A 13,627-nucleotide genomic window follows, 5' to 3' on the forward strand; every position below is an offset into this window, starting at 1 on the left:
AGAGAGAGAGAGAGAGAGAGAGAGAGAGAAACACTTTTCAACATGGCAAAATCTTCTCAAATAATATACTTAGGACTTCTTAAAAATTTACTATGTGTAAAATTATAAATACTGGAAAGAAGTCAACTGAAGTCATTGAATATCTGAACAAACATAATTCTAAGAACAAAATTTTAGCAGACTGAAATAATTGTATGGCCTAAGAGTACAAACCAGAACATAGTTAAATGTTTGCTGCCATCTTGTGGATAATTATACTTTACATGGATGTTTTGCATTTGCTGCTTCTGTTTCAGTTCCAAGATTATTAGTCATTTTGTGGCTAGTAATTCAATAGAGTATATCTTAAGGAAAATTTCCCACTAATTTTACACTTCAGTATAGTATTAGGGCTATAAATTTAAAAGGATTGCATCACTCCCCTAGTCTTACATCCTGGTAATGCAGAACTAATTTCTATAATAAGTAATCACTATATTGTAACAAGTCCATATTATATATATGGATACTATAATTGTCAAAGAACTTTCCATATAATAATCATTTTTGTAAGCCTTAATAACCAAAGCTGTCCTCATATTTCTTGCCAGATTTCTATTATATGTAATAACGTATTTCCCTTGGTGACCCTTCTTATAAAACAAATATTCCATTATATATGCTAACATATTCTTGGCCCATATAATTTTTTTTTTTAAAGTTGTTATTCAAATGTTAGGTAGGGGAGCTTTAATTAAGGATTATGTACTTTACAAACTATATTATCTTTATCTCCAAGGTCAGATTTAAGTATAACAAAATACTTTATTCCCACGGGAATGTCTAAGACTAATCTGAGTTGTAGTGCTATTGTACTGAAAACAGTGGTCTACCAGGGCATTCTATTTAATCTACATAACTCATGCAAAGAGTAAGGCTTCTATATATTTCTCTATCACAAGTGTATACCATGTATACAGAGAAAGAAATGAAAAAAAAAAGAAAAAAAAAAGAAAAGAAAGAAAGAAATTAAGTCATCTTTTAGGGGACCTAGATTTCATCCAAGAGCCAAGACACGCTAAGAGATTTCTGGCAAGTCTAATTTAAATTTGATCTCATCTATACTCACTTTAATCTTCATGTTATTAGTATACATTTGATTTTAAAAGTTGGTATGAGAGAAATGGGGTGGCAAGTTGTCTTGGTAAGGAAAGCAACATGTCATGACACCTATTACTTCAGTAAGATTATTTACAAAGGCCATCCTTTTGCATTACAGGACTAAATATCCCTAATCTAAAATTCTAAAATGTTCCTTAAAAATAATGCAATACACAAAACCTTCAGATTTTGCTCAACCAGCAAAATCTATGTAAATATTTCGAACTCTGAAATACTTCTAGTCCCAAACATTTTTATTCAAACTGTAACAACCATTATAGGCCTAAGAACAGCTATAAAAATCTTATGACAAGAACAAAGCAAGATGGTGGCTGAGTAGATTCAAGGGCAGTAGGTCCCCCCCAACACTAGAGATACCAGCCTGAAATGCTACTCATGCAGCAAACTATCTTCACAAGGAGGCTAGGGAAAAGACCACACTGCTTGCTTTTAGGGTAAGAAAAAGATGCTCTAAGGAAAGCAGGAAGGAAAGAGATTGCTTTGCCCTTTTCCATCATCAAGCAACATGGGATGCCTCATGGTTGGCAGAAGAAGAGGAAAGTAAATCTAGGCCTCAGATTTCAAACCTATTATCAGGCTCGCAAGGGAAAAACATGGTATGGGCAAAAACCCAAAAACTGCTGACCCAGAGGCAAAAAGACTATGTCAGTTACACATAGCCTTGAACAGCAGAGCAGGGAACAAGAGCAAGACTCCACCTGCTAGGAAACAAGTGACAAAACCAGCACAGGCTTTTAGAGCTCAGTGCAAAACCCACTGCAGTAAGCCCCAACTTATACAGAAACCAAAGACCCCATATCAGGCCAGAGATGAGATACAGCCTCTAAACCTGACAAGGCATGAGGTAAACCTCTGTGCCAGGGGGACACTCAAATTTTAGCCTGCATCAGTGCCAGGTTTGAAGTAGACCTGGGGCATACCTACCCAAACTACACAGGTCTCTGCAGCTGAGACTCAGGTATGACCCAGCTGAGTGTCCTGTTTGGCAGCCAAGGGACTGCTTCTACCACTAATCCTGAAACCTCTGGTAGCACAGCTATTCCAAGATCAATGGTCATAGAGAAAGCCTCTAGACCTGTCCTGTGGACAACCCCAAGAACTGTGTGCATTCTTACAGTTGTGTGACTCAGGTGCAGCACAGCTTAGTTGTCGACTTTGCTAACCAAGGTACTGACTTTACCAGCACTACAGTGTGGAGCATGATCCCATACGCTTAAGGGAAGGCAGGGCAGTTAGCACAGGGCTGTCTTGCAACTCAGTCCAAGCCTGGTGAAATCTGTCACTGGGCACATCCTAACAGCACGTAGGCCCACTAATCATCAACTTTGATTAAGGACTCCTAGAAAACTGGCTGGCTCAGTGGGGTGCTGCACTTATACATGGATTCATCCACTTAGGTTCAAAGTGGGATGTACTACTATGAGGAAGGTCACTGGGGGCATGCCTTTGGAGGTAAAAAGAGCACTCTTCCCCTGTGCTCTGTTACCCAGCCACCATGAAATGAGTACATTTATTCCATCACACCTTAGCACCATGATGCTCCTACACTGGAGCTAGCTGACCACAGACTGAAACTGTAAGCCAAACAAACACTTTTCCCCCTTTAAGTTGTGTGTACTTTGTCCCAGCAAAAGGAAAGCCAACACATACAGTATCCATTCCCAGGCCTGCGTCCATGGACAGTCACTAGAACAGTTCTACTGCCAGGCAGAGATTTGTGGTCCCAGGCTACAGGATTTCTAGTCCAGTCAGCATCACCTAAACCTGCCTGCAGCAATCTATGGGCCCATGTGTACTTCAGAAGAAGGCAGCCCATGGTAGCGTGGGCCTTGCTCCTACACTAGTGCTGTGTTAGTTGTGAGCTAAGGATATGACATGCCTATAGTAACCAAACTCAGGCCATTATGACTGTGGACTGACTTCTGGGCCTACCACAGCCCCAGAGAGAGACTTCAGGGATGAACTATCCTTTTTAGGTATTCCTATTTCATAATGACCACCATACCACTGCAGATTTGAAACAAATTTGGATTTGGCTCAACCTTTTTTACAAACAGTGACAACACCCCAAAAGCACACTCACAGCAAACATGGACATAGGGTATCACCTAGTCCCAAAATAACAGAAATGACTATAGGATCACAGAACACAGCAGCCTACCTAAAATTTCTGGAGAAACAGACACAAAGCCCACATACAAAGACTGGAATAAATACCTAAGCCTTCAGTGCTCAAGTGATGTTGCACACAAAGAATCAAAAGACTTCATCTAACAGTCCAAATAAGGTCCCAGAAAGTACAGACAGCAACCACTATGAACAGATAGAAACCACTATGCTAGGAAGTCCAAGATAGCTTTACATTTTAGGAAATTCAATTAAGCTTCAAAACAGAGAAAAGACTATAAACATTCGTACAGACAACTCCAATAGAGAGATGAAAGCTACTAATGAGAAATTCAAACAGAAATTCTCTAGCTGAAAAATACACTGTACAAAACTGAAAATATGACAGAAAGCATCAATTAAGATAAATCAAAAGGAAAAAAGGAATAAATGCAGATAGGCTATCTGAAAATATACAGTCAGAGGAGGAAAACAAAAAGAATGCCTGCAAGAATGGTAGGACACCATTAAAAGAGTAGAATATTTATTTGAGTTACTGGGTTTGAGAACTTCTACCACCATTGGTACAGAAAGAGTACCCAAATAAATAGTAACAGAAAATGTCCCAAACCTAAGAAACAAATATTCAGCTGTAAAAAAGGTCAAAGGTTAGATTTAATTCAATCAAGTCTACCCCAGGATACAGTAAAATTCTCAAAGGTAAATAACAGAAATTCTTAAGGCTAAAAAAATGAAAAAAAAAAGAAGAAACAAAGAAAAAAAAAAAAAAAAAAAGGAAAGTGATTGAGAGAAAGAGAAAAAAAGAGAAAGAAATATCACATAAAGATGTTCCAATCTGCCTGACAGCACAATTTTTAGCAAAAAACCTGACAGGCCAGAACAGTGGTGTAACTGAGGGAAAATACTGCCATCCAGTATACTGTACTTAGCAAAACTGTCCTTTAGAAGTAAAGGAGAGACAAAACCATTCAATGAAAAACAAAAACTGAAGAAATTTATTTTCACAACTGCCCTGCAAGAAATAGTAAAAGGAGTAAGAACACAAATTAAGACAAATTCAGAATGCTCATACAATATTGTAAATATGATATGTAAACATCCTTAGTATGAAGACTAAAATATAAAAAAAAGACAGCAATAACTTACATTAATATGCTAAGATGTAGGTAATATAGACATCAAAAATTCAAGACGTGGAGGGCTGGCCAGATAGCTCAGTGGACTAAAGTGCTTGCTTAGGCAAACGCAGGGACTGGGGTTCAATCCCTGGCATGCCGAGCCAGCCCTGCTTCTCTCTATGCACTGAGACATGACTTAAGACTGGGCGTGGTGGCGCACACCCGTAATTTAGTGCCTGAGGGGCAGAAGGACCACTATGAGTCTGATCTGTGTAGTGAGACCCTGTAAAAATCGTGTACTAAAATACACTGTAGGAAGGAGGGCTGGCCAAATAGCTCAGCGGATTAAAGCACCTGCAAGCAGGCGCAGGAGCCAGGGTTCAATCCCTAGGCCTGCCATGCTGGCCCAGCCCCCAGGGCGTGCTGAAATGGCAATTGAGACTAGACATGGTAGTATGCCTGTACCAGTTCTTGGGAGGCTGTAAACAGGCGGATCACTATGAGTCCAATCTACACAGTGAAACCCCCTTCCCTAAAATACAAGACTGTAGGAAGGAATGAAGTCCAAGTGGAGTTTTTTTATTAGTATTGTATATTCTTTTATTTGTTCCTTTTATTACCATCATTATCATGTCAAATTGCTATCTTTCAAAATAGCTCATTATAAGCAAAAGATGTTTTTATTAATTCTAATGGCAACCACAGGAAAAACCTACGATCTACAAACTCAAATCAGGAAGCACACTGCTGGCGTAAATCACTTATGAAAGTTGATAGTAAGAGTGTGAAAGAAAACAACTATAATAAACTTAAAAAACAAATGATAAAAATGGCTGTAGTAAATAAAACCTTACCTTTCCATAATTACCTTAAATGTAAATGGGTTAAATTTTTGCATAAAAGGACACTGCGGCTTACAAGCCCCAAACTTCACTAAATCAGAACCTTAAGAGCTAGAAGGCTATGAGGGCTTGTTGCTAAGCAAGGACTCAATATTTCATGTACCCAAACTTCTTATATCTTTCCAAATAACTTAAACTAGTGCATATACCCACAACTAATTTTTCTGCATATATACTAAACTGAAATTCTCCTACATCCATAATTGTATATTTATAACACAATTCAGAAATGTACAGGTCTAAGCGTCCTGCCATGAAATTTAAATTTTCATTAGAGCACCGATTTAAGAGCTTACCGCATCTGCTTTACAAATGGTGTTGGCTACGTGTCGGCACAGCATCTTCAGCCAGCTGTCCTTTGGAAGATCATCTGATGTCATCTGGAAACTGAGCAGCACGTTTTCCTGCTCTGTTGGTGGCCTCACAAGCAAGGCAAAAGCATTACGGCAATCTAGGTTCAACCAGAGTAAATGTTTATATGCTTTAGAGATTTCTAAATTTAGATTCCTCAGTGCACCAAAATGCCCACGAAATTATCTCTTCTCTACCCTATCTGTCCTCTCTTTTTTCAACTAAATGAAGAACCTCACCATAAAAACTGAAGCACTGAAAGGAACAATAATATATAGGAAAACAATAACTTTAGAATATTAAGTAAGCAGTATTTTTTATGCCATTTAACATTTTATATGAAGTTTAAGAAAAAATTAGATATCACTTCTTAAAATTCTGCAATTTAAGTTTCTAACTAAAATACTAGTATAATTCAGTAAAAACCTACTTACTACTAAATACCCAAATGTTAAAACTATCATTTAAATGTTTTATGACTGAAATGTTAAAACAAATTGTTTCATAATGAAAATCTCCCAAAATGTAGGTTATTTAAGTAAGTATACCACATTTTGATGACAATCAAGTAAAAACAGCAATGCAAGCTGCTGCTCACATTTTTGTTTTAAGAATCATTTCTCACAAACTCTCATACCTTCTATTATTAAAGGAACCAATAATGAAAAAAGCTTACATTATAAAATTTATATATGCCTGTAATCCAAACTATGGCCATAAACACACATTATCAGATGCCAATTAAACAGGTAACACCATTCACACCCATAGGTGGGAATCTCAGGCCCTCAGAGAATGCTCTTGGACACTACTAAAGTTAAGAGAACAAGCTTTCCTTGTATGCAGCAACACTTTATGGGTATGGGGTGTCCCCCTATGCTACTATGCCGCCAGCTCAATTCAGAGGTGGTGGAAACTGTAAGAGGTGGGCTTAGGGAGTCTTTTTCTTTCTTTGTGTGTATGTGTCATTTTTTTGTTTTTTTCATTAGTTTGGTTTTGTTTATTTCACCGAGACAGGGCTTTACTTTTAACTCTAGCTAGCTTTGAACTCATTTTGTAGGCAAAATCCTGGCCTCAATCAGTTGGTGATCCCCCTGTTTCAACCTCCTGAGTGCTGGGATTGCAGTTACGCGCCACCATACCCAGCTAGGTTACAGAAGTTTAAAATCAATACAAACATGTTCTTAAAGGAGAAAGTGGAACCCTGGTCTTCCTTTCTCCTATGATGCTCCAGCCATAAGATGAATAGTCCAGTCCACAACATGCTCTCCACCAGGATGTGCTGCCTCGAACCCAAAGCCAGTGGGGACAATAGGTCTTGGAGAGAAACCTCCAAAACTATAGACCAAAATAAAACTCTCCTCTCTGTAGGCTGATTCTCTCAGGCATTCTGTAACAATAATAGAAAGCTAACTAATTATATGTGACCTTATGTCAAGTCTACCAGTTGCTTTGGGTATATTCATTTCACATATGCCTATTCCTAATCGTTATCTTAAATATGGCCTGGGGTGCTGCACTCCTGTAATCCCAACACTCTAAAGGCTGAGACAGGAGAAATACTGTCAATTTGAGACCACCTGGGGTATAAAGTGAGATCAAAGCTAGCCTGACCTGCACAGTAAAACACTGTCTCAAAAAGACAAAAAGCAAAACAAACAAAAACACAGCCACTGGTAATAGGAAAGGTATTATGCTGTAAAATATAGGTAATAAATCAGTAATTTCTTTAGGATTCTAAAAACAAAAGTTGTGATGTGGGAATAAGGCTCAAGCCCTATTTTAATGTACATGTACATACACAGGATCACTTGGATAATTATACTGCTGATTTCTACTGTTCTATTGAAAGAACAGTTAATGCTTGAATTTTTTTTCTTCTTTTAACTTTTTGGACCAGTCTGCCATGGTTCTATCTGGCAATCTGAACTACTAATTTGAAGACAATAGGCAATATAACAATTATTGCTGAATTCCTATCATCTTGTTTGGTGAAATTCTGCATCACTTATAATAGATTTTTTAAAATTATTTTTTATTCTCTTGAAAAAAATGAAATAAAAATCTTTAATTCTTAGAGAATAAGCACATCCTACTGGATGAGGTAGCCATTTTCATTCGAAAAAAATCCAAAACAACTCAAGTATGTTTCTAGACAGAAAAACAGGACAGAGGCACAAACACAATTATAGTACTTTTACCAGACTAACTAATTATACTTACAGGTAACTCATCAGTTTAAAAACCAACCATAAGGGAATAATTACATCATCAATGAATATAAACTATTTTTATTTAGCCAATAATTTGTATAATAAGCATACCTTCTGTCTCTCTTATATCCAGCACCTTCTTAATCTGAGAAAGGGGCATTAGATGAATATGCTTAAGAGAAGCCGGGGGTCGAGTATGGCCAGGTGAACTTCTAAAAGTGCCAATAACTTTGTGGCGTTTTCTTGCTATCTGTTTATAGAAGATGAAAAAGTCATCAGGAATATGACTAAAAACAAACTCCAAATACAGATCTAATTATATAAATGTATACACAACTTATTTCAGTATTAGTCACTTCACAGGTATAGCTACTCTGTGAGCAAAACCATACCAGTACAGCAGAAATGCTCGTGCTCACGTAGAAGAGTTCTAAAGTCAGAAAAGCAAGCCAAAGGACACAATGTGTACGAAGTCCTAACAGTGTAAAAGAACTACAAGCATTGGGAGAAGCATTAATATCAAAGGATTAGGTTCCTTGAATAAAAAAGCCCAAGTTCCGGAAAAGCAAAGAGCTGTTCTGTGACCTGCCTTAAGTTCAAAGGATAACAGAGTTTAACTTAACTAAAATATTTTGGGGTCCTCTGAAATGATTGGTAAAACAAAGAGTAAATAAGAGTAAATAAGCAATTCCTGCTCTCATTATTATTATTTATATACAACAGAAGAAAACAAACATAAAGAATTGAAAATACATTAAACACTAATGTTGCCAATTACGAGGTTCAAGGAGGCACTGAGGCTACACCTACTCGGGCTGGGTGCTCACACAAAAGACAGTGCTGGGTAAGGCAACACTGGAGAAGACAAGAGCAAAGCCGAAACAAGAACCAGGGATTCACAATATAATGAGGTTTTACGAACTTTGTAAGGCCTTTTTATTTTTGTTTTTATTTCCTTGAAAGCCTAGTTTGTTGCCCTTTTTTAAAAAAACTGTAGTATAACAACAGATTTCATCGAATGATACTCATATAAAATGAATTTAGAATCAATTACTAGAACTGAGATTGATTTATCATCATCATGAACATGAGACAGTAAAACTCAAAATGTACTACTCTGTGTTAAGGTTAATAACAGGAAAAGCTAGTCAGTATATCATTTACATTGTCGCAGAAATATAAGCATATCTATACTACATGTTAATTGCTAAAAGTTCATTTACCTAAGTGTATTGAAAATACACAATAGCAACTTAAAATAATTATTTTCACTGTAATATGTGAATATTCTTTTAAATTAGGCTAAGCCAAATAAAGATTTTAAAGCATTTCAAAAAAAAAAAAAAAAATTAGTACTGATGACACAAATTTTAGCAAATAAAGGAATAAAAATTCAAAGCATATAAAATATAAATAGGAAAAAATAACCTTAAATCTAAAATCAATTAAGCATAAGTAAAATATTACCTGTTATATTAAAGAGAATACAACATAAATTATAATCACACAGACTATTTCTAACTTGTATAACTTAGTATGATGCTTGTTGTAGGTTTTAGGTTAAGGAAGTTATCATTTTATCTCAAATTTGCTGTTTCATTTTTCTTAAGCAAATTAAAGATTTGACCCCTGGCATGCCTTGCTGGACCTGCCCCCACGTTGCACTGAGACGGCAACTGAGAGGGGCTTGAGAAGCTGAAAACAGAAGGATCACTATAAACCTGATCTGTGTAGTGAAACCCTATAGACCCTGTACTAAAAACATAAAAAAAAAGCAAATTAAAGAATTTAAATCCCAGTGCTTTGGAGGCTGTAAACAGGCAGATCACTACCAATATAACCTAGTAGCAATACCATGAACACCCTGTAGACCCCTCCCTAAAATACAAAAAAAAAAAAAAAAAAGTTACTTAAGACCTTGAATTTTGATATCCAAATTTCAAGCAGTTTCTGTTGAAATGATTCTGAGACTCAGAAGTTAAAAGAGAGAACAAAAAGTCAGTAGGCAGTGAAGAAAACGTGAGGCCAGGGACACTGAAAGTACAGGAGATGACCAACCACAGAGATTAAAGTATAAGCGAAATCAATGAGCCAATTACAGAGACTTGGAAGGTAGTATAAGATTAAAATTAAGTCACTGCTCCACCAGGAACTAGAAGATAAAATCAGACTGGATTGGCAAGGAAGATCAGATAGCCTAATATAATAAATACGTAAATGGAGCCAATTCACCTATGGACTTCGACAGAAAGAAACCTAAAAATGCCTTAAGAGAAGCACATAAACAGATGTACAGAGACTGGTCAAAGGCCATGATGATGTGAATTTAGGTAAAATACAATTGAAATTGACTGCCCCCTTTGCCTACTCTCTATTCCCAAAAGCAGGACAGGCTAATATTCTTTTTAGGGAAAGAGAGTCCACAATTACCTGCCTCATGGCTTTCTCAATTCAGACTACAGTCAATTGTGTACTGTGTTCCTCTGCCCAGGCAGGTCGCAATGTGTAGACAGCTCTTGTTCTAGCCTTGAATTTATGATCATTATTTTTGTGATTTTTGTAAATAACTGACCAAATGAAAAATATTATTTTTAATTAACCACATAATAAAAAACTACATTTAACACAAACCAATTTTTGATATATACTTTACTACACCTGTAACTGCTGTTTGCATGACTTGTTCTCTAAAATACAAGATTCCGTTGTATTTCATACTTTACAAAACAATGTACATGATAGCAGAGGGCAAAACTTCAAGAGAAATAAAATGAAACAGGACAAAACGAAGGAGCACAGACTTTAAAAGAAAAAGGAAAACTACCAATCACTTTGATGAAGGCAAGAGAAAGTTACCCAGTAACAGAAGTGTCAAATGAGTCCTGTTATGTCTGCTTTATCAAAAAAGAACATTTATCTCTTCTAAGATGAAGAAAAATGTACTCCTTTTTATCTAGCAGACTGTTTAGTTGTATGAAAATATATGCCCAAAGAATAAGAAAAAAAAGAGCACATCAACTTAATTCAAAATTGTAGGGGTTTATAAGAAAAATTTAACTTGAATGGATGAGAATTTTAGAATTAGATTAATTGCACCCTATCTGACATACTGACCATACATTTACTGTAAAATCTGCTCATTTAATGAAAAATAAAAAACCAGAGAAATTCACAATAGTAAGTTATCAAGTTATGAATATGTTCAATAAAATGCTGACTTCCTATCTACTGGAAAAATCTCAAAGTTCAAAGAGGAATTCACAATTATTTTGCAAATATTCAATAAAAATACACAGAAATATGAAGCTCCCCAAACTCTTGACCTAGGCCTTTATTTGCATAAAAATAAATTTTAACTTTGACTTGAATATGAAGTCATGGAAATTTAGACCTGTAAAAGCATTATACTGTATTAAATCAACAATTGGCCTGAGTTTTTAAAAACACGGATTATTTAGGTTGAATTTTCCACTTTAATCAAACCTGCTTTTAAATGTTCCAGCAAGTCACAGAAGACAACAGCTTTACTTTACTATGTGAAGTACAACTTTACCTCAAGGCAGTCATTGAAGAGAAAGAGAGTAACTTGTTCTCCTCTGTCACAGGGGTGCTCACTTAGAGAAACAGTTTCAACTCGTTGCACCAAACTTCGGTGGGAAGATAAAAGATTAGCCTGTAGAGATTGAAAACACTAAGAGATCACGTGTATCAAATAATTTTTTTAATAAGCAACGATTTTAAAAAAGATTTAAAAATGCCAAGATTTTATGTTAAGTGTATTAAAAACCTCATTAACAAGAAAAAGAAAACGACAATCATCAAAAAGTTCTTACCGGGCATCCATCTACTTCATAAACAACATCAAAAATTTGCTTTTGTGCTTCTGTTTTTCTTTTATCCTCATTGATATGCCTGAAAAATTAATGAAGTTATTTTAGAAGATGAAAGCAGCATACATATACAGCTCATTTCCCACACAAAAAATCCTCATGTGAATGGATCTTAATTTTAGTAAATACATCTGTTAAAACATTCCTTTAAAGTATCCCACATTAGAAAATATTCTATGGAATCTATCAGAAAAGTGCGTTTTACTCGCATATATCTTACTATAGTCACTACACTTTCCAAACCTGCCCAAATCTTCAGGTTAAAGATTTGAAATCTGAAATTCTACATGGAAGTTCACTTCAGGTTTTATGCAAGTCTTCCCAAGTCACATATTAACCACTTCATGAACACAGAAATGAAGGCTACAGAGTCTAGACAAGAAAAAATTAAAGGTAGCAGGTTTACTCTTCTGTCTGAAATAATAAAAAAAGTAAAAATATCAAGAAAGTTAAGATAGTGCACGCTAGAAGGCAAGCACAACTACCTTTGCCCTCAATCGAGAGAAAACTTCTTCCCATTTAGTAGAAAGCACAGGGCCTGCCCTGCTACATCAGTAAGCAAAAGAAGAAAAGCTGGGGAGTCCTGTCAGGAAAAGGGGCTTGATTACCAAAAATCTGAGAACTGCGCACAGAAAAATCTTCATAGAGCTGCAGATTGACTCACTCTATACACAGCTGAGCAGGCGTCAGTTCCTGTCCATAAGGAAACTGAGATTGGAGAACCATCCAAAACGATGAGAGGCAACAGTGCTCAGTGCTGACACAGCACAGAACAGTGCTGTCAGCCAGAGTGCACTAATCAATGCAAGTGAAAAAGCAAGAGAGAATACTAAGAAGGGTCATGCATCATCAAGGAAAATTAATTCTAAATGAAAGGTTGTTCTTACACTTCTCTAACAGAGTTTAAAAGCAACACAGGGCAAGTTGAAACTGTACTGAACTGCATCCCAGAACAAAAAAAAAAATCTTAAGAACATTTACAGCATTATGGAAATATCTGTCATTCAACAAGTAAAACTAATATCCAGAGTCCAATAGAGCAACACAAGCCACGTAGAAGCAAGAAAATAGGACTCAGGATGAGGGGGAAAACTGAAACTGACACTGAGGAGAGGATTAGTCAACAATTTAAAGTTGCTGTGCACAATTCACAGGTTCAAATAAGGAAAGAAATATAACAAGCAAAAAGATGGAAGATAGTATATGTTTTCTAAAGTCCCAACCCAGCTTCTAAAGATGTAAGCTATACTGTTTTAGATGAAACACCGTTATTTCCTGAATAAGAATAACAGATTAGATAGTACAGAAAAAATTAATAAAATTGAAGACAGCAAGAAAAACTCTAAAATATTAAACAATAAAATTGGAAAAGTGTGAGGTTGTGAGCTCAATTCTTAGTACCGAAAAGGAAAAATAAATAGAGAAATAAAAATTTAAAGAAATAAAATTGGCAAAGCATTAGTAAGCTATGGAACAAAATCAAGAGGCCAAATACAAATGAACTTTTTGTGTCCCTAAAGAGAAAGGGCAGGCAAAACAGAAAACAAAATACTTGAAGGATGAAGGGTAAAAAATGCCTGATACTTGAAAACGTATTAACCTGGAATAAGGAAACACAAAATAACAACAGAACAAAACCATCAAAACAAACCACAGAGGGCATTAAAACAGTTGAGAAAAAGAAAAACCTAAGCACTACTGAAGCAAAAAAATGACAATCCAAACAAAAGAATTAAGAACATTAAACAAATATATCCTTGCTCCCCTTTCTACTGAGTATTTTTTATTTGAGAGAGAGAGAGAGAGAGAGAGAGAGAGAGAGAGAGAGAGAGAGAGAGGTGTGTGTGGCCAGCTCAGCCCACCAG

General features: G+C 36.0%; 1 protein-coding gene across 1 annotated transcript in view; it reads right to left on the reverse strand.

The window, feature by feature from the left end:
- The window catches only part of Ect2 (epithelial cell transforming 2), a 103,101-nt gene that overhangs the window by 35,169 nt on the left and 54,305 nt on the right, over positions 1-13,627 (reverse strand). Inside the window, exons 18-21 of the mRNA XM_023717807.1 lie at positions 11,706-11,784; positions 11,426-11,545; positions 7,984-8,122; positions 5,605-5,759 (exon numbers count right to left, since the gene is read on the reverse strand). Of these exons, the coding sequence (XP_023573575.1) occupies positions 5,605-5,759; positions 7,984-8,122; positions 11,426-11,545; positions 11,706-11,784 (493 nt within the window). The remainder of the gene's footprint in view (positions 1-5,604; positions 5,760-7,983; positions 8,123-11,425; positions 11,546-11,705; positions 11,785-13,627) is intronic.

This window comes from Octodon degus, unplaced genomic scaffold, assembly GCF_000260255.1.
Source record: "Octodon degus isolate 3935 unplaced genomic scaffold, OctDeg1.0 scaffold00055, whole genome shotgun sequence".
NCBI lineage: Eukaryota > Metazoa > Chordata > Mammalia > Rodentia > Octodontidae > Octodon > Octodon degus.